The sequence below is a fragment of the Leguminivora glycinivorella genome, chromosome 13 (genome assembly GCF_023078275.1).
Source record: "Leguminivora glycinivorella isolate SPB_JAAS2020 chromosome 13, LegGlyc_1.1, whole genome shotgun sequence".
Classification (NCBI taxonomy): domain Eukaryota; kingdom Metazoa; phylum Arthropoda; class Insecta; order Lepidoptera; family Tortricidae; genus Leguminivora; species Leguminivora glycinivorella.
In genome coordinates this window covers 9467342-9487065 of record NC_062983.1, presented here as the reverse complement: position 1 = coordinate 9487065, position 19724 = coordinate 9467342, and the positions used below count along the sequence as shown (strand labels likewise).

The following is a 19724-nucleotide window of genomic DNA, read 5'->3' as shown; positions in this document are numbered from 1 at the left end:
ATCACTGAACCATTATAAAAGTACATCCAGACATGTAGTATGTGTATTGTATATTGTAGAGGTAGGTACTTACGTTCATTGTTTAAGTTACATCATAAACCACTTATTTAAGTTACAAATATGTAGAATTGTAATAGCCGTTTATTCGTATCATTAGCGCAGCCATATATTTGTGTGCTATTACTTAGTCGCAAGTGTTTTCCGGGACATTAAGGTGTTTCCACAATGCGTTTAATGGCATATCCACACAATTATCACGTTATAAAACGGATAGGACAATAACTGGCGCATTCGCCTTGACCATGGTTGGGTATCATGGTCAATTGGTCAGCGTATTTGTGCTACATTGTATGGTTATTGGTTACTTCCTACAATTTTCGTATAGGTAGGTTGTATATGTATAACTCGTTTATTTATCTTTACTCTTAGGCTAGGGTTTTTACAATATGAATAGAAAAGTAAAATACAAAAACACATAGGGTGTTATCAAATTAGCCACGGATATTTTATGGACCGTTAATTAACATCAAAACAATTAACTTTCACTAGAAATAAAAACACAATTTTCATATTTTTTTGTTTTCATTTCCTTAATAAAAAAATATTTTATTCTTTTTTTTTTAAAGCCTCTCGCCTACGCCACAATTTAACCCATATCCCACAGTCGCCTTCTACGACACCCACGGGAAGAAAGGGGGTGGTGAAATTCTTAACCCGTCACCACACAGGCAAATAAAAATATCCGTTGGTAACCTTATATAAACACATTATAACTAACCTAACCTAATAGGGTGCCGCCGGCAGCGGGGCAGGGTCCAAGCTGCCGATGTTTAGGGCTGCAGAGAGAAGAACCGTCGGACTATCCGCGCCGTGTCCAAGATCACCGCCTTCTGCATTTGACCCTATCCAGCCATCTAGCGAGAGTCTCTCGAGATGTTGATAGAGACTCTTCGTTATGAGACCGTTCGCTGAAACGACTATCGAAACAATGATCGTCGAAACAACCTACATGGCGGTGATCTCGTGAGCCAAGTCTAGGTACTTTTAATTACTCTTCTTCTTAGAATTCATATGTGTCGTTTGTCATGAGGATGTTTAGACAGGTTATTTTGTAGAAAAATACAGAGTAAGTGACAAAATGAGACTTGTAACTAAACGAAACCTTTAATTAGGTACGTATACCTAATAGAGGTATTAAGGAGTGCAGAGTTAGCACTAAGAAAATGGTGTTTGAATTAGAACAATACATTTTTACATACGAGTAGGTACTTACACTGGTTTTTATATCTCATTTACCTATGTCGTCTTGTATCTAATTATTTCGTATAGGTTAAAAAATAAATTTACCTACCTATCTAACTTTTAACTAAGTATTTAGGTATTTATTTTACTAGGTACCTTCGTAAAATAAAATAAAACAAATCGTCTTCAAATAACTAAATATAATTATAACCTTAAAGGGTGACTTACGTTATAACACGTAACAAACATTTTTAATGATATCATTGTAAACTATAAACTAATCGGTAAAAACAATGTAAATAACAAAATGACTAATGAAATAAACAAATTTTCTAACGAGGTGTAAACAATAGAGTCATGTAGAGCCATTAAGCGTGTCCGTGCTATTGTTGCCGATAACTGCCGGACTAATGAATAAATTAGATAATTCTACGTGAAAATAACAAATACATAGTTGTCAATGGACAGAAATATGGTTTGAAAAACGAATCATAATTAAAAATGGTTTACCATTCCGTATTTCCCTAGTACTTAGCTTATAGGTAAAGTCAGTACGGGTAAGTGTGTCATAAGGAGAACTGTGTCTGGCCTTCACATTTGACCTTTTTACTCATTGTATGTATGTATGTATAAGCTTTATTGTACATAAAGGAAACAAAAGAGACACAGTTACAGAGTCAGTAATATACAATGTAGGCGGACTTATCCCTTAATGGGATCTCTTCCAGTCAACCTTTGAGGAAATGAGTAGAAGCGAATTAACGATGAGTGACGAATTCAAAAATGTACAACCACTAAAAGAATTAAATGCAAATTTTGTATACACATGGTAACAAATATACAGGGTGTCCCAAGACTATGGGACATGAACGGAAAGTACTTTAAATATCGTGGATAGGGTATTTTGCTAAAAGAAGACTTTATTTTATTTTTAAAACTAAGTAAAACTGCATTCATAGATTTTTAAATAATTACATGGTTAAACCGGGAATCAAACCCGCTACACGAGAAAAAAAAAATCATTCTGTAATTTTGTCATACCGATCGATACGTTTCATCATAAGGATTATTTTTTCTAAATAACATAGTGTCGGACATAAAAGGAAGACCATGAATTTTAACATTTTACATAGCATACTCCTTAGCCTTAAATTTTGTCCATGCAATTTTTCAAAAAAAAAAAAATCTTTAAATGCAGTTTTACTAAGTTTTAAAAATAAAATAAAGTCTTCTTTCAGCAATATATCCTATCTGTGATATTTTAGGTACTTTCCCTTCATGTCCCATATTCTTGGGACACCCACATATACAATTACATTAATACACCAATATATACATATATAATAATATAATGATAAATAAACAAATACTCATAAAATATATATTTATATAGGTACTTAGACCAAAAAGTATATGGATATTAATTCGAACCACAAAGCAAGACAATAAAAAAAAAATAGATAAAAATTAAAGAAAAAGAAAAAGAGAGAAAAGAAAAAAAAAACAATCCGATAAAAAAAAAAATTAAGTGTCGGAAAGCCATAGTTTTTTAAGGTTATTCTTGAGTGCTGCTACAGATTGGTTGATTGATTGTCATAGGTGCTGTGAGTTTATACTTTTGCTACGACATCCCACGATTAGTGGTAAACGTATTAACTCTCAATAAATACACTGAGAGAAATTTGCATTGTGAATTTAACAAGTTCGACTTGTTGCGGTTTATCCGTTTGAATCAGCCAAACGTATGTTTAAAACAATATGTGTCAGGTTGTTTTTATAAAATCGACTTGTTGATTCAAATATATTACCGATTCAAATGACATAGCTTGTTGTTTGAACCAAAGAGCACGTAGGCTCTATTTTAACCAAAAAACTTGTTGAACGAACATGAAAACTGGTTGTATTTTCTCTCAGTGATATAAGCTTCGTCTTTAAAATAATGTTCTTTAATTAAACTGTTGCTGTTTAAGTGTGAATAGACATATTTTTAGTAAGCACTTAGAGACACATCAAGTCAAATGCTTTACATGTTTCCAAATGAAAAAGATAGGTCTTCTTGAACATCATCCTCCTTGCCTTATCCCTGAATTTGCCACGGCTATGGGAGCCTGGGGTATCGGACTTTTTCAAAATTAATATGATATTATTCGAATGAAAAAAAAAAAATTTTTTTTTCAAACTTGCTTAGATACTATAATGTATATTTTGTATAAATTTTGTGCAGCTGATCGAAATAGTTATTTGTTATACAAGGGGGCAAAGTTGTAAGGTATTTTAACGCCGAGTGTGGAATTGAAAAACGAGCAACTGAAAGGACTCTATAGTTGAACCACGAGCGAAGGGAGTGGTTCGAGAATAGAATCCTGAACTTGGCGTGTTTTTCAACACACGAGAAGTAAAATACATTTGCACCCGTGTGTATACAAAACTTTTCCTATAGCGAGGAAATTACTACGCAAAAAAACGCGTTTATCACTGCTTCCAGTAATTCCACAGGTGGTAAATCATCTTCATCACTAAATACATCCACTTTTATCAGTTTTAAAGCAGAAAATTTGACTATATTAAAGGTCAAATTACTTTATCCACTAGTGGATAAAATACGTTTTTACCCACTGGTATTAAAGGACAAAACACGTGTTTCCAAACTAGTGAGGGGAAAAGTAAATAAATAAATTTACTTATTATTTTTAAACCCTGCAGTTCATATCAAGTTCCGTATTTTATTTATCTTTAAGTAACTTATATTAAAAAAAATATTTTGTTATAAATTGAAATTGGAGAATCTCTTAGATACTTTTTAGAGCGTACATAATTTTTTTTTATGTTTACACTACCAGCAAGTCAAAAACAGTATTATGCGTAATGAACCAAACTAAAACAAATAAAATTCCCTAACGATCTGAAAACAATAGAGCTACCTATGTAGAGCCATTACGCGTGTCGTGTCCAAGCTATTGTCCCAGTCAGACTGCATAGGTATTTGAATTATTTGTTTGGTAATGCTAAATCGAGTTGGAATAAAAGATCTAAATGGAGTACCCCCTGGATGATTTTGTTACGATAAATGCAACGTGCATGTGACACCCCTTGAGTTGCAGGCGTCCATAGGTTACGGTAACCGCTTTCCATCAGGCGGGCCGTATACCTGTTTGCCACTGACGTCATATAAAAAAATACCTGACCTTAATTTCTGATGAGGTTACTTATAAATGGTACAAATTTAAAACAGCGACAAAGAGGAAGTTCGACACGAGTGGCTATAAATTAAAACACGAGCGGAGGAACTGTTTTAAATCGACACCGACTTAAAAATTTCGACATGACAAGAAATGTACCTACCTACCTACTATTTTGCGAACTAGTGGGGAAATAAAGTGGGGAACTAGTGGGGGAGCGCTGGAGGGCCTACCACAGGCCTGTGGGATCGGGGTCGGGGTGACCCGAAACCGCGGGTCCTACTAGATTAATTTGGTTTTAGTTTTATTAATTTAAATTTAATTTAGTTAATTTATTATGTTAATATTAGTAATAATCTATGGAATGTATTTCCGGAAATAAATAATTTCATTTTTCATTTTCATAGCACCATATTTATGTGATTACGACTGAAAAAGTTTTTACTTACATGTTCAAGGATTTGCAACTTAGATTACCTAGTTTTATTCTAACTTTAAATACCTCACCTACTTAGATATTGTATATAGATACTTACCTGGCAGGCAATTATGGTCGCGCGATAAGTGATAAAATAGCAGGCCGTCCCTATCGCACTATTTGTAAGTGCGATAGGGACGGCCTGATATTTTATCGTCTATCGCGCGACCATGCTTCCCGTGCTGTAATTGTTAATTTTAAAACTAGTAATTGTAGATTTTAATTTATTAATAACTAGCTTTTACCCGCGGCTACGCTCTCGTTAAATTCGAAAATTGTGTAATGCTCCATACAAAAATCCACCCCCATTTTAGGGAAGTGTGAGGTTAGTTAGAAAGAGACAAAAATTAGCCTATGTACTCTCCATCCCTTGAACTATCTGCACTTAAAATATCATGTCAATTTGTTGCTCCGTTTTGCCGTGAAAGACGAACAAACAGACACACACACTTTCCCATTTATAATATTAGTATGGATGGTATAGTAGGTATAACATAGGAATGTTTGTACCTAGAAACTTAGGCACATAGGTATTTTACTTTACATTGTCTAATTTGTCAATCAATCAATCAATCAATCAATCAATTTATTTGTTAAACATAGGTACAGTACATAGTTGTTACAAAATAATTTCTTAGTATCACTATGTTTTACCAACATTAGGTATACAAATTCATTGGTGGTTGTGAAGTACATTAAATACTTAATAAATATAAGTAACATGCAAATATCAGTAATCAGTAATTCTTTAACAAATGCAAATATTTTCTATTAACCATAACATATTCCAGTTCAACATTATATAATTAAGAATTGTAATTAATAATAATACTCAAGTACTCGTGTTGTCTCTTTTATATTCTTCGATTGAATAGTATGCTTTGTGTGATAAGAACGTAAATAGTCGTTTCTTAAAGAGTTCGATGTTGTCTATGTTTAAGATACTATTGGGTAAAATATTATAAATTTGTGATGCCATTCCAAAAATACTTTTAGATAACAATGCCGTTTTAGTTGATATGGTGTTTGCAATCTTTCCTTGTTGGCGTACACTGTTAAAGCTATGGAACTGATTTTTATTTTGTTTAATATAACATGCAATTTCATAGATATATAGGCATGGGAAAGTAAGTACACCTAGTTTAATGAAATGTTGTTTACAAGAATCAGTTGGAGGGATACCACATACAGCGCGCACACATTTTTTCTGACTTTTAAATACCATTTCACGATCGGAACAATTTCCCCAGAACATTATTCCGTATCGTAACGTTGAGGTTACGTAGGCGTGATATGATGTGAGGACCGCTGACTGATTTACCAACTTACGTAAGTTATACAGTGCATAGTGATATTTGTTTAGTTTATTACAAATTATTTCTGCTTGATTTTCCCATGTCAACTTATTGTCTACTCTTAATCCTAAAAAGTTTGTCGTTGTCTTTTCCTCTATTAAAGTGTCATTATATGCTACAGTTAAATTGTTCATTTTATTAGTTCGTTGCTCAAAATTCATTATTATAGTTTTGTCAAGGTTTATTTTTAAATTATTATCATCAAGCCATGCAATTACTATATCTAAAGTCCTATTTATGTCCGATTGATAGATGCTTATGTCAACATTTGCATTTTCTGCTGAAAAAATTACGGTACTATCGTCCGCAAAGAGGACCATGGGGAAATCGATAGCTCTAGGTAGGTCGTTTATATATATTAAAAATTTGTCTATGATAAATTTAAAATTCAGCTCAGTTCGATTTGATAGGCGTTCCGTCGGTAGAGTCTAAATTCATAGAAAATCGCCTAAACAAACATATCGCTCTACGTTAAAGTGTCTTTTATTTTGCACAACTGTAATACGTAACAACAAATTACAAAGAGAGTATTTACGTAAACGACGCTCAGAAAGATTAAGAATACCTAATAATTTAGCACAAAATATACGGGAATTATTTAATACCAAAATGGCGATAAAGAGCAAATAACCGCGTTGTGAAATAAGTATCTACGCAATTTTCTAAGAGAGCTTTTTTATCTAAGTACTCACACACAGATATACGACGATTTGCTTTATCTACGCTTCTGATCGCATCCGAACCGAACCACTTTCAGACACACTCCTACCTATCTACCCATTGCCGCGATAAGCCTAAGCAACTATCTCATGTGAGAGCAACTGAAATTTTCTACAAGGAAATGTAGCAGCTAACGCACTTATGATTCCATGTTTTTAACGTAGCGGTATTATTAGCAGTGGAAAGTCGCGCGCGAAGCTCCGCTGCGGGCGGGGAGGGGCGCGGGGCGGGGAGGCGCGCGGGGCGCGGGAGCGTGCGCGCGCAGCGGGGGGCGGCGCGCTGCCGGCCCCGCCCCCTCGGCCGCCAATCCGCGGCGGCGTGGAGGGGCGGCCGGGCCCCTGGCCTCTATTTACTCTTTCAATCAGTGCGAGTGTTTGCCCCTGGCCGGCGTGCACGCGCGGGTGATGCGCTAGCCATGATCTCGCAGAAGCTGTCGTACGGCGACGTGCCGACGTCTGCGTCGCTGAGCTCGCTGTCGCCGGGCCTCGCGCCGCCCTACGTGAACAGCATGGGCTGCATGCCCGCGCAGCCCTACCCGAACCTGTACTCCAACAACATGGTGGCCGGCGGCTCGTGCATGGGCTCCCCGGGCGTCGGCTACTCGCCGCCGAGCACCATGGCGTCCTGCATGGGCGGCGCCGGCGGCGTGCCCTACGGCTCGCTCCCGCGCGAGCAGGAGGCCGCTTCGCCGACCTCGGCGCTCCAGCGCGCCAGGAACGACAAGACCTACCGCCGCTCCTACACGCACGCGAAGCCCCCCTATTCCTACATCTCGCTCATCACTATGGCCATCCAGAACAACCCGACGCGCATGCTGACGCTCTCAGAAATCTACCAGTTCATCATGGATCTGTTCCCGTTCTACAGACAAAACCAGCAGCGCTGGCAGAACTCGATCCGGCACTCGCTGTCTTTCAACGACTGCTTCGTGAAAGTTCCGCGGACGCCCGACAAGCCTGGGAAAGGGTCGTTCTGGACGCTGCACCCTGATAGCGGGAATATGTTCGAGAACGGGTGCTTCCTGCGTCGCCAAAAGAGATTTAAGGATGAGAAGAAGGAGGTGATAAGACAAGCGCAGAAAGCGACACACGGGCATGGACATCACGGGGGGCATGAGAAGAGAGATCACCATGATAAAGGCGGGGAGCTGCGCGCGGGCGGCGGGGGAGTCGGGGACGACAAGGAGATGCGCGACGAGCTGCTGGCGCAGCTGCACGCGGCGCCGGAGCTGTGCCTGCCGGAGCACACGCCGCTGGCGTTGGAGCACTACGCGCAGCTGAAGCAGGAGCCGCCAGGGTACGCGCCCGCGCCGCACCCCTTCAGCATCACGCGGCTGCTGCCCGGGGCCGACACCAAGTCCGACCTCAAGATGTACGACGTCAACTACGGGTACGGGCACTCGGCGGAGAACTACTACCAGTCCTCGCTGTACCACCATCACCACGCGCACGCGCAGCCGCCCTTGTGACAGTACCCGCTGGCGTAGGCCCGCCCCTGGGCCGGCGCCGACGCGCTCTAGCCGCGCAAGTAAGTCCCCGGACTCGCTAAAATCTCATTAAATTATTGATATTGGACTCCTGAGTGAGCGTGATTTGTGTTCTGGTGATATTCTAAGACGGTTTGTGTAAATACGCTATTTTGTCCAAGCCTAAGTATCGTTATAGAAGCGTCGCGTTGTCGCGTTAGGCCTAATTGTGGAACTTGCGAAAGTGTCCTTTAAAGTCCTTCTGCGCGTCTCCGTCGGCTCTTTTGAATCTATTTCCAATATAAATGTAATGAGTGATCTTTGAGCTTTTTGTTGAGTCGTTCTGTGACTGAAATAGAGCTAATCAGTCGCTTTAGACGATCGATACGTTATCTATGAGCTGTATCAGTCGCCCGTGGCCGTAGTACTCGTTGAACTCTTTTGTATGTAAACTCAAGTACCTACCTACGTTGTAGTTACTATAATTTAATGCAAATATAATGCCAGAAAAACGATTTTTTTGCTGCGAAATTCGCATTAAAAACGACACAGATTAGTTTAATTTTGTCAAAATAACCTAAAAATCTAATCTACAACTAAATATAACCAGTAGGCCTAGCACACGATTGCCGCGGGAGTATGTCGCCGCGAGATAGATCACACGTCTTCTTCTAACTGTATTAATGACAGAAGGACGGGTAGTCTATCTCGCGGCGACATACTCTCGCGGCAATCATGTGCTAGGCCTACAGTTAACCATATTTTTATCCACTTATTTGTGTAGGTGCATTTTATATATTATATTGTGTAAGCGTCCGTTTGGCATAGATATAAAAGCTTTAGTCACTTTACAAAATTCAATAAAAATAAAATAAAGTGATTCTACCTATATTGATATCAATATCGTTAACGTTATAATTAGCATCTCGTAAATAAGTAACAAAACATCTTAATAAAAATTTCATAATATATCATAATAGTTAAAAAAAATCACTGAGAAAAAAATATGCCGCTAAATCTGTTATTAATTATTGTAATTAACCCTTCAGGTGGCGAAATCCGGGAGCCGACCGCACGTAAAGTGGCAGGTAACCGGGAGCCGGACTTGAAATAAAAAGCTGTTTAGTGGCAAGGATACCGATAAAATGACAGAAAAAGTTTACCCTTGAGTGGCGGGGCCCTCACGGGTGGTCATCGCGAATGTCACTTGTGTTACAAAAATTATAATTTCTCAAAAAGTGTAGGGATGTTGTGCATAAACCATATATCACTGGATTCATTATGAAACGGCTAAAATCATTCCATAGCAAAAAAATACATTCCATTTATGTGAATTTTGCTAGACTCGATCAAATATCAGGTGGCTACGTTTTCCACTTCCATGTATTAAAGTAACTTTATTTAGGAAAACAAACAGTAAATTGTATAAAAAAGTAATTCAGGGACTTAAATATACATTTATTTACACTTATATCCCTTTTTTTAACATATTACAGTACAATTTTATAATTAAATAAAATTAAAATTAAATTAAAAATTAAAATTTTTGCAAAAAAGACGGTTTTTAAACACGTGTCTCAAATATGGCAGGCGGTTGGTCCAATCAAATTGGGTCATATTTCAAGCTGTTTTGAAGTTGAGGGTGTTGGACCTTTACTGAATGCCGTCCTTGTTTAATGACGAATGGTTCGTGCAAGTGTGAGGAAACTAGATACAGTTTTAGACGGTTTTATTTATATATTTAGGTATATCGTCGCACGGGGTCCGGGAGCCGGTCCCTGCCACTTATCGGCTTGTTTTTCCCAGAGTCCGGCTCCCGGCGCCTGCCACTTAACGGAATGTTTTATAAAACGACTGTGCCATGCACTTATCCCCTATGCAACTTGTAGCTCCGCCACCTGAAGGGTTATCTGATTCAAAAGAGTCTTCGGAGAATAAAACCTCTAGTGTGAATTTCATTCATATACCTACGTTACATTTAATTTTTTAATAAATTTGTTTAAGCTATGCTCCAAAAGTCCGATTGGAGCGCTGTTCAAAATCTCAAACAAAATGGGGCGTACCGAAGCGTTTTCGTTACCTACATTATGTTTTCGAATAAAATGTTTAAACAAAAAACTTTCATTACAATCATGTCTTCAAAATATTGACTGTTTGGTTTATTTTTACTCAGAATCGTTTGTACTTTCAGGCCTATTACTTGCGTGAAAATAACGTGTCCTAGTTTTTTTCAAACGTGACTCAACACAGTTAACTTTTAGTGTGGATTTTTTTTACTGGCATGAACGTGACGAACTAGGAAATTATTCTTTCTTGCGAAATTTTTGTGACATATTTATTCACGTATGAAGCATGAAGTACATACAATTCTGATTAGAATGGGCCCAAAAGTCAATATTTTAAAGACATGAGTGTAATATATATTTTTTTTATTAATGCTCATTTACACTAGAGGTACAGAAGTGACGTCATATCGAGGACCGACGAACTGTGCAATGTCGTTAATGTAAAATGTGTATAGTATACTTTAGATAGGTGAAATGGAATTACCGTTCGACCATCGCATAGTCTAGATAAGTTTTGTATATATAGCTCTAAGGTAAATATATATGACTTTAAATAATGGTGTTTGGTGTAAGATAGGTACCTATCCAGGCTTCTGCACTACATTCCAATATTTATTTATATTCAAGTGTCAATTTAGCATTTGTTTTCATATTATAGAATAGCTTAGCAAGCGTTGTTGTTTAGGTATACTCAAATTGACGTTTAGTTAAAAAAATTGCGATTTTAAAGTTGATGACATAACAAAAATTGCTCATATATGTACTTAAACGTATCGTTCTCGCGTTTATACAAAAATTACATCACATTATTACGAACTCTCTAATTTTTAAACTCAACTATCAAAAGACAAACCTGTCATGTCAAAGGCAATCGCCCAATTTACACTTCACATTTCCGATGACGACATCATTACGAATAAAAATCATTTTTGACAGCATTGGCAGAATGTGGCTCGCCTTGGGCTCGCCTGACCTTAGTCGAGTGGAAAAAACGTCGTTTTTTTTTTAATTCGTATGTGAATCGGCGGCATAATGTGATATTTCTAGGTTGTCATGTTTCTGTGATATCACGGTCTTTATTGAGTAGCACTTGTGAATCGGTGTGTAAAATTCTCATTTTGTTTAGTGAATTATCTCAATTTTATTTCTTTCGATGTTTCGATCTACTGTTACAATAAAAGTGAAAAATGGTCACGGGACAGATAGTTGTAGCTTAGTGTTTTTTAAACTTATTTTTTTCCGAGTCACTAAGTAAGTATTAATCTACGAATGTTCGATCTAAAAACCTATACATTTTACAAAAAAATAAGGAAAAAAATGTTTCATTATTTAAATAAAAAAGTACGCAATTAAATAGGTACATTTTAAAGGACAAAAAATGTTAATTTACGTCCTTAAATTAAAAAAAAAAAACGTATCGACATCGTAGGTATTATCGGTATAATCAAAGTAAATCATTTTACTATCCATAGGTACATTTGTTTAAATATTATTTTATCTACTTATAGATACTTATGTTATTGCTTTATGTTTTATTAGAAAAGTAACATAGGCTATCAAAAGTTATAATTACACAGTTATAAATGTTAAACATTTTGACAACGCTTGCTAAGCTATAAAATCATATTTTAATCAACTTAGTTATAATATTTTAGTGATGCTAAATTAATTCTTGATCTTATAAATACATATTAATGCCATACTCGAATCTTGATAGGCTACTTATATTATCATCTGTTAGTTTCAGAGTTAATAAAATTAAGTATTTACAATAACATATTGTTTTCTTTAGACACTCACAATTCCAGATTTTATAAACAGCAATAGAGGTGGTAAGAATCAAAACTAAATGCTTTAAGCAAAATGAAAAAATAAATTGAGCAAAATAATTGCTTTCAAAAGTTATTGCACTGATGCTCACTGTACATATTGTGTATAATGTGTATATCTTCTTATATGCACGTCTATATGGTCTAGGTATCTACTTTTTTCTTATGAGCCCAAACTCAATGTGTTGTGGTTTCCAAGGAGCCTTTTTGGTCGCGTTACTAATCATCGTCAGATCAGCTTCCTGGGAACATACTCGTATTATTGCATTTTTAGGTACCTATTGGTAGTAGGAATATCAATTGAATCAGAAACTAAGAAGTGGTAAAGTAAAACACGCTCAAGAGGTTACTTATTGTATAACTAACCTAGATAAATAAGTAAATTGCTAAAATCTTCAGTATCGGAATTTAGCAGCTTCGATAAAACCATATTTTAGTATGTTATACCCAACTTATTGTTTCTGAAAGCCTTATTCTTCAAAGTGATCTTCGAAACGACATAATTATTATTTCTGCAGTTGACTAAAAAACAAAACAATACCGCCGGCGTCAGCGGCGGCGTCAACAAACTAAAGCTACTTATAACCCATTTCCTTGACGATAACATTATCGATACAAAACCTAATTATCCCAATCCCTTAACCCTTTAAGACAATCGCACAAAGAACTTTTACTGTCGTTCTCACTTTTGTCGGCTTGCGCAAGCGTCGTAAAGCCATAAAACGTACAAAAGGGTTAACACGTGGCTCGGTGTTAATTTGTTTGAGAAATCGGCAGTGCCGATAAACTTGAATGGGTTACAATGTTTCTTGAAGGTGACATTCGTGTGACGACTGCAGGTGGGTTGCTGCGGTGTTCACGGAAAGCGTCACTAATTTTATTAATCATTCTATACTATTTTTCACCTTCTAGACGAGTTCGGTGATACCTACTAAACTTCCAAAAATTCTGAATTACGCGAATAGTATTCGCAAATTTTTACTTTGTCGAAAAATGATGAAAATTACAGACTATACTTTTTTTTTGAATATATTACATTATCAGTGCTTATTAAATAGATTCCTTCAAATAAGAGTGAAAAATAATATTACGTTTAAATAAACAACGTACGAAACTAGTACTCTAGTAAAATCCGTTTCATGCGTTGCGTTTTTTTTAAATAATATTATTGTTCTCTCATTTTGGATGGAATTTAGTTCATAGACCTTGATAATGCAATATGTATATTAAAAAAAGTACAGATTTTATATATTTTTCTTTATTTTTCTCAAAAATATAATTTAGTTTGCAAGAATATTTAGCAAACATAGTATGCGTAATTCAGAACATCTGGAAGTGTCACCGAACTCATCAGGGTGAAAAATAGTCAATGTTCCTTGATAGGAAAGTTCGCGAAACTGCCTTCCAAAACAAGAACCTTCTAAAATTAGGTAACAAGTCAAATCACAAATCAAATCCACCAAAACCCTTCTTACAATTCCAAAAATACAGGTCGAAAACCTGATTGCCATATAGCTGATATATTTGATCTGTTTGAGTTCCGACTAGAACATTCAAATCTTATGCTATTCTTGAAAAATGTCTGTGGATGTTGTAGTTTCACTGCGTCACGAGTGACAAAAAATTTAACTTAAGCGTGACGTAACGTTTAGGACATTTTGGTACATCTTTTATGGTAAGAACGAATGGCATGAGCCCAAGAAGGGCTTTTTAATATTTGGCACAATTTTATTCAGCTAAGAGATTACTTATATCGTTCAATCCCTCAATATTCTTAAGAAAATGAAAGTGACAGAGCATCCACTTTAACTTTATAAAAGTGTAGTACTTGAGTTATGTCGTAACAATAACGCGGCTGCAGTCTCAACTGGAATGTCACCTTAAAACAAGTTTGTTGTATTGGAAAACGTCAGGTTTTCATTCAGTTCATCGTGAGACATTGTGGCTTTCGATTTTAAGCACGTGAATCATAACTTCGCATGTGAATCATAAACCGGGCTATTCTTAAAGGTTTTCACAATAGGTTTCATACTTTTGCTTAATCCCTTTTTTGCTAGAGCTTTTTAAATTCAAATGAGATTTAAACTACGGAAACAGAGTTAATATTATTTTGCATTGTAACTTTTTAAAGTCAATTTAAAAGAAACTTAACACATTGTCGTGTGTTCGTTAGGTATCTACCTACTATATACTTAGTATACAAATACATGTCACACTTAATATCTATTTTAATAATAGTTTATGAGTACCAACGGCAAATGTGTAAGATTTTCCCATGTGAAAATTTATTACAGATGAGTAACAGTTTTTGATGTAATTTTTTCCTTTAGTTTACGTCCAGGCAGGCAAATATGGTCGCGCGATAAATGATAAAACACCAGGGCATCCCTATCGCACTATTCGTAAGTGCGATAGGGACGGTTCGATATTTTATCGTTTATCGCGCGACCATGATTGCCTGCCAGGTTTTTTAGATATATGTAGATAAAAAACAATAACGATGAATAGATAAATGTGCACCAATTTATTGATATAACTAGTAGTTTTTACTGTTGATACAGTTGACAGTCAATTGAAATAGTTTATAATAGTGATTTTATGTTAAACCTATTCGAAATATCGGGTCATGGCCAAGCCCACCATTATTGTGACAAACCCACAATGGCCATCACAGCATCGCTGACATAATATCGCATTTATTCAAATAAAAACATTATAAAAACCAAAACACAACAACGACGGCAAAAAAACTAAAACTCAAGTGATTCACTATAAAGCTTGTAACAATACAACTTTTTGATTTCATTAACATAAACTCTTTTCGGACGAAAGCGAGTCTTAGAGTGTACAGAATAGGCGACTCGGGATCGTTTTGAAGTTGAATAGGTTATGTTTGTGTAGTTCTGATGACTAGTATTTTGAAAGGTAGTCATCAAGTCACCTCCGAAGCCCGGTAGCGAGTAACAAGCTGAATGGAGTGACACGTGAAATGTGAATGATAAAAAACATCGCCCACACAGTGCGTTTCCATTGACCCTGGGACGTATGGGAACAGGACTTGTGGACCGATTAACACATTTACTAGATTAATATGGTAGTTCATACATTTACTATGAGTACACAGCAAATGCATGAACTGCACTTTAAATCTTACCCATGTGTATGTACAGTCAACCAATTGGAACCCTAGGCCACTCTACAGCCATGTCAAAATGACAGGCAGAGAGATTTCTTACAATCTGATTTATAACGTCACTATGCCAGTCTATAACGTCACCAGAGATAGCATACACTAGAGAAATTTCGACGGGTATGTACCTCGGCGGTCGAGGTGGTGTAGCGGTTTAGCACGTCAGCCGCGATAGCTGGAGACCCTGGTTCGATTCCCGGCTACGCCATCAGTGGGCTTGATCACTTTTTATTTAGTGCATGGCAAAGAGGATCGAGTATTATAGAGAGTTACTGTCGAAGTAAAATGTGTAATCACAGTGCATAGACTGCCATCTCTTGACACAGGCTTAAAACTTTTGAACCTCAGTTTTGACAATTTGGCCCATGTTCTTAGCTTGATATGTTTTAAAATGTCAAATATTAATACTAGCGCCATCTAGCTGAGCGTACCCCAAAGGTGTAATGCCATCTAGGTCACCGTACCTTTTTCTGTATGGTACTGAGGTACGTTTCTTTCTTAGACTTTATCTGTCTATACGGAGTTATATAGGTCTTTGGTGTATGGTATCTATTTCAGTTTACTTATTATTTTTCGTAAGACAGTGCAAACGTATCCCCGCGCGGGCGGTGAAGTGGTTAGGTTTATGGAGGCTGTAAACCACCCACGGGTTCGAGTCCCGACGCTAACTCGGTAAAACGCCTTTAATCATTTTATTGCCCGTGTCGTTTATATCCGACAATGTGAACAATATGAAATTAATATCTGCGGATATTAATATCTAACAAAAGTTACCTACATATCCGTAATTTTACAAGTGACATTCTTTTAGCACTTTCACACATTTTTTGTTTAGGTACCTCCTTTTTATTGTATTTTTGTATGTTATTGCTGTTATTATGTGCGCATACGCATGATTTTGAATTTTATATTAGGCACGAAAAATATTGCATTAGGTAAATATATCAATGACTGGAATCCATACTTAATATTATAATTGGGAAAGTGTGTGTATGTCCGTCTTTTACGGCAAAACGGAGCGACGAATTGACGTGATTTTTTAAGTGCAGATAGTTGAAGGGATGGAGAGTGACATAAGTTACTTTTAGTCTCTTTCTAACCACCAACTTCCCTAAAATACGGGTTGGAAGTTTGTATGACGTGCCGTAGCTAACCGAATTTAACGCCACCGAAACTGCGGACACAAGCTAGTCTAATATAATTCTTTATTGTGACGTAACATACCTATATTTTATTTTATTTTCTTGACATTTATTCTATTATTAAATTAAAATTTCATTAAAATTTTAATTGCGTAAAACTTACGTTTATATTTAACCCGACGTCAGGTAACGTAAGTTTTACGCGATTAAGTCCCGTTTTAATTTAATAATATGAGTGGAGATCGTGTTAGTTTAAATCAATATAACATTTATTCTTTTGTACAATCTGTAGTCTTTTCTCTTTTTCTTTTTTAAATTCACCTAATTGTTATAAGCTTTCTCGTGAGGATAAAACCGTGTTATCTGTTACACGATTTCCTTAACACCGCCCCGCCTACCCGGTACCTACATAGGTATATACGTGTAAGATATACATATACATGTATACCTTCACGTGTAGGAAAGAAAACCTTTTTTCGGCTTGTGTCGGCGTTATCTGTGTTTGCTAGGGCCGGAATAAACGTAGGTGTATCCGACGTGGCTAGACCCTTACAGGGTGTTCGATATTGCGCAAGCTAGGTCGAATAACAATATATTTTTTTAAATTTAAGTCACATACAGGTCGAACACGATTAATTAACATTATTTTACCTTTTTTCTCAACGTTTCGGCAAGGTTGCACTGGCCGTGGTCGCGGAAGACTGACGTCCTAGCAAAGTGTCACCGGAGATGTAAACACCACAAAACTACCCGATATTAATTTATATAAATGTTCGGGGTAGACAAATAAATATAATCTACCCGCTTTTAGTTAAGTGTGACTGTGTACAAAGCGTGAGAACTTAAAGTGTTAACAATATTTTTTTAAAGAAAATTATGGCTTTTCTTGGACTTCGATGATCGCTGTAGTACCTACAATTGCCTGGCAAATCAATGTTCTTAGATAAGTAAAAGGGGCTACACAACGATGTTGCCACTTTTTATTTTCTCCTTTTTTGCAGGCTGAATGTTGTGTTCAAACAATCAATGTTGACATTTCATCAAAAATTGATAAAAGCCAAAATATCAAAAAAATATAAGCAAAAGTGGCCAAAACATGTTGTTCCCAAAATAGTGTTATGCACAGGCACGTGAGCGAATACATAGATTTTACAGTACATATGGCGCTGTATTACCGCACTAGTTACGAAATAAGCTTATTACGGAAATATGTTAAAACTTGAAATGGCCATATAAATTATGTACCTTACTGTAAGCACAGTATAAACCAGTAATAACTCTTCTTACAAACTTCACGCCGCGCGGTGTGTCGAAAAACTACCCTCGCATGCAGCGAAAACATGCGAAACTGGTAATTATTGGGCTGGACAGTCGGGGCCGCGTTTGCGCGCTGTTTTGATGTGTGTGTGAAAATGTATGGAGTGTTTATGGATGTATGGAGAACAGTTCTAAAAATCCGGATATAACATTCTTCACAATTCCTAGACTTCCAGAAAAGTAAGTGGTTTTTATACTTACATTTTTGCAGCGTTAGGTAAAAGTGAGATATAGTGATGCATTAAAATCAATAAGGATTTACATGTAACGACATTAATTACTTTGCAACCAAATACTTGTTTTTTATTTAGGTAGATGATGCGATCTATCTTATCTCGAAAGTTTGGTACCTACTTAAATATTGTGGAACCATCTATTCAGATATTTTATGTAAATACTATTTCGTCAGTATTTAAGAAAAAAACACGTACCTACTTGAATGGTACGTAGTAGAAAGTGCGTTTTTGTTTTAAATAATATCTAAGTATAACATATAAATTACCACATACGTGATGTGAAAAGCCGTCCCCGTGAATATCTCATTTTGCTCCCTCGTTACACAATAATGATGTACATATGGCGCTATATTAACGCACTTGTTAGGTAATTACATATGTCAAAAATTGAAATTGCCATATGTACTGTAAAAAGTTATATATATACGCAACTCGTGACGATTTAAAATACTCTCTACGTATTCTCTTCTCCGCACTTGTATCGTAATGTAGGCACTATTGTCCATCGCTCCACCAAACCCGTGGAATGTCCCCGTGTCCCAACCAATTTGGTGAGTGAAATCTTGGGCCCAAAAGGAAAACTATTTGTGAGCAAACACCATCGATCACACGGCACTTAGCCGTATTGGGCACGACGGGTGCATTATTAATACGCGGGTTTTAACTTTGCAGCTTTTAGTGAATCTGTGTGCGTAGCCGAATGTACAAACGCTCACGAAACGCTCATGATAAAAACCGGCCAAGAGCGTGTCGGGCCACGCTCAGTGTAGGGTTCCGTAGTTTTCCGTATTTTTCTCAAAAACTACTGAACCTATCAAGTTCAAAACAATTTTCCTAGAAAGTCTTTATAAAGTTCTACTTTTGTGATTTTTTTCATATTTTTTAAACATATGGTTCAAAAGTTAGAGGGGGGGACGCACTTTTTTTTCCTTTAGGAGCGATTATTTCCGAAAATATAAATATTATCAAAAAACGATCTTAGTAAACCCTTATTCATTTTTAAATACCTATCCAACAATATATCAAACGTTGGGGTTCGAATGAAAAAAAATATCAGCCCCCACTTTACATGTAGGGGGGGTACCCTAATAAAACATTTTTTTCCATTTTTTATTTTTGCACTTTGTTAGCGTGATTGGTATACATATTGGTACCAAATTTCAGCTTTATAGTGCTAACGGTTACTGAGATTATCCGCGGACGGACGGACGGACGGACGGACGGACGGACGGACAGACAGACAGACAGACATGGCGAAACTATAAGGGTTCCTAGTTGACTACGGAACCCTAATATCTCTTTCGTAGCTATCTATCTCTATCGCTCTTGCGTATTGGCGCGACAGAACCAGACTACATTTCTGCGGCGTTTCGGTGGCGGTTCGCGACGCAGAAATGCCATTCGGCTACGGCACCTGGTGAGTTAAGTACATTGTGAACGAGAGTATAATGATGCTCCAACACTGGTTGTTAGGTATATAATAATATTTATAACAAACAGTGTGG

At 36.8% G+C, this 19724-nt stretch overlaps 1 protein-coding gene across 1 annotated transcript; it reads left to right on the top strand.

Annotated features, from left to right (window-relative positions):
• Positions 1-7362: 7362 nt before the first annotated feature.
• On the top strand, positions 7363-9550 carry LOC125232829 (silk gland factor 1). Its single transcript, XM_048138621.1, has 2 exons — positions 7363-8501; positions 9489-9550. Exon 1 carries the CDS (start codon positions 7390-7392, stop codon positions 8440-8442), a length of 1053 nt encoding a protein of 350 aa, XP_047994578.1. The 5' UTR covers positions 7363-7389; the 3' UTR covers positions 8443-8501; positions 9489-9550.
• The last annotated feature ends 10174 nt before the right edge of the window (positions 9551-19724 follow it).

Bases quoted from the DNA above. Each gene is read 5' to 3' on its own strand.
- LOC125232829 (XM_048138621.1), top strand. From the start codon at position 7,390: ATGATCTCGCAGAAGCTGTCGTACGGCGACGTGCCGACGTCTGCGTCG.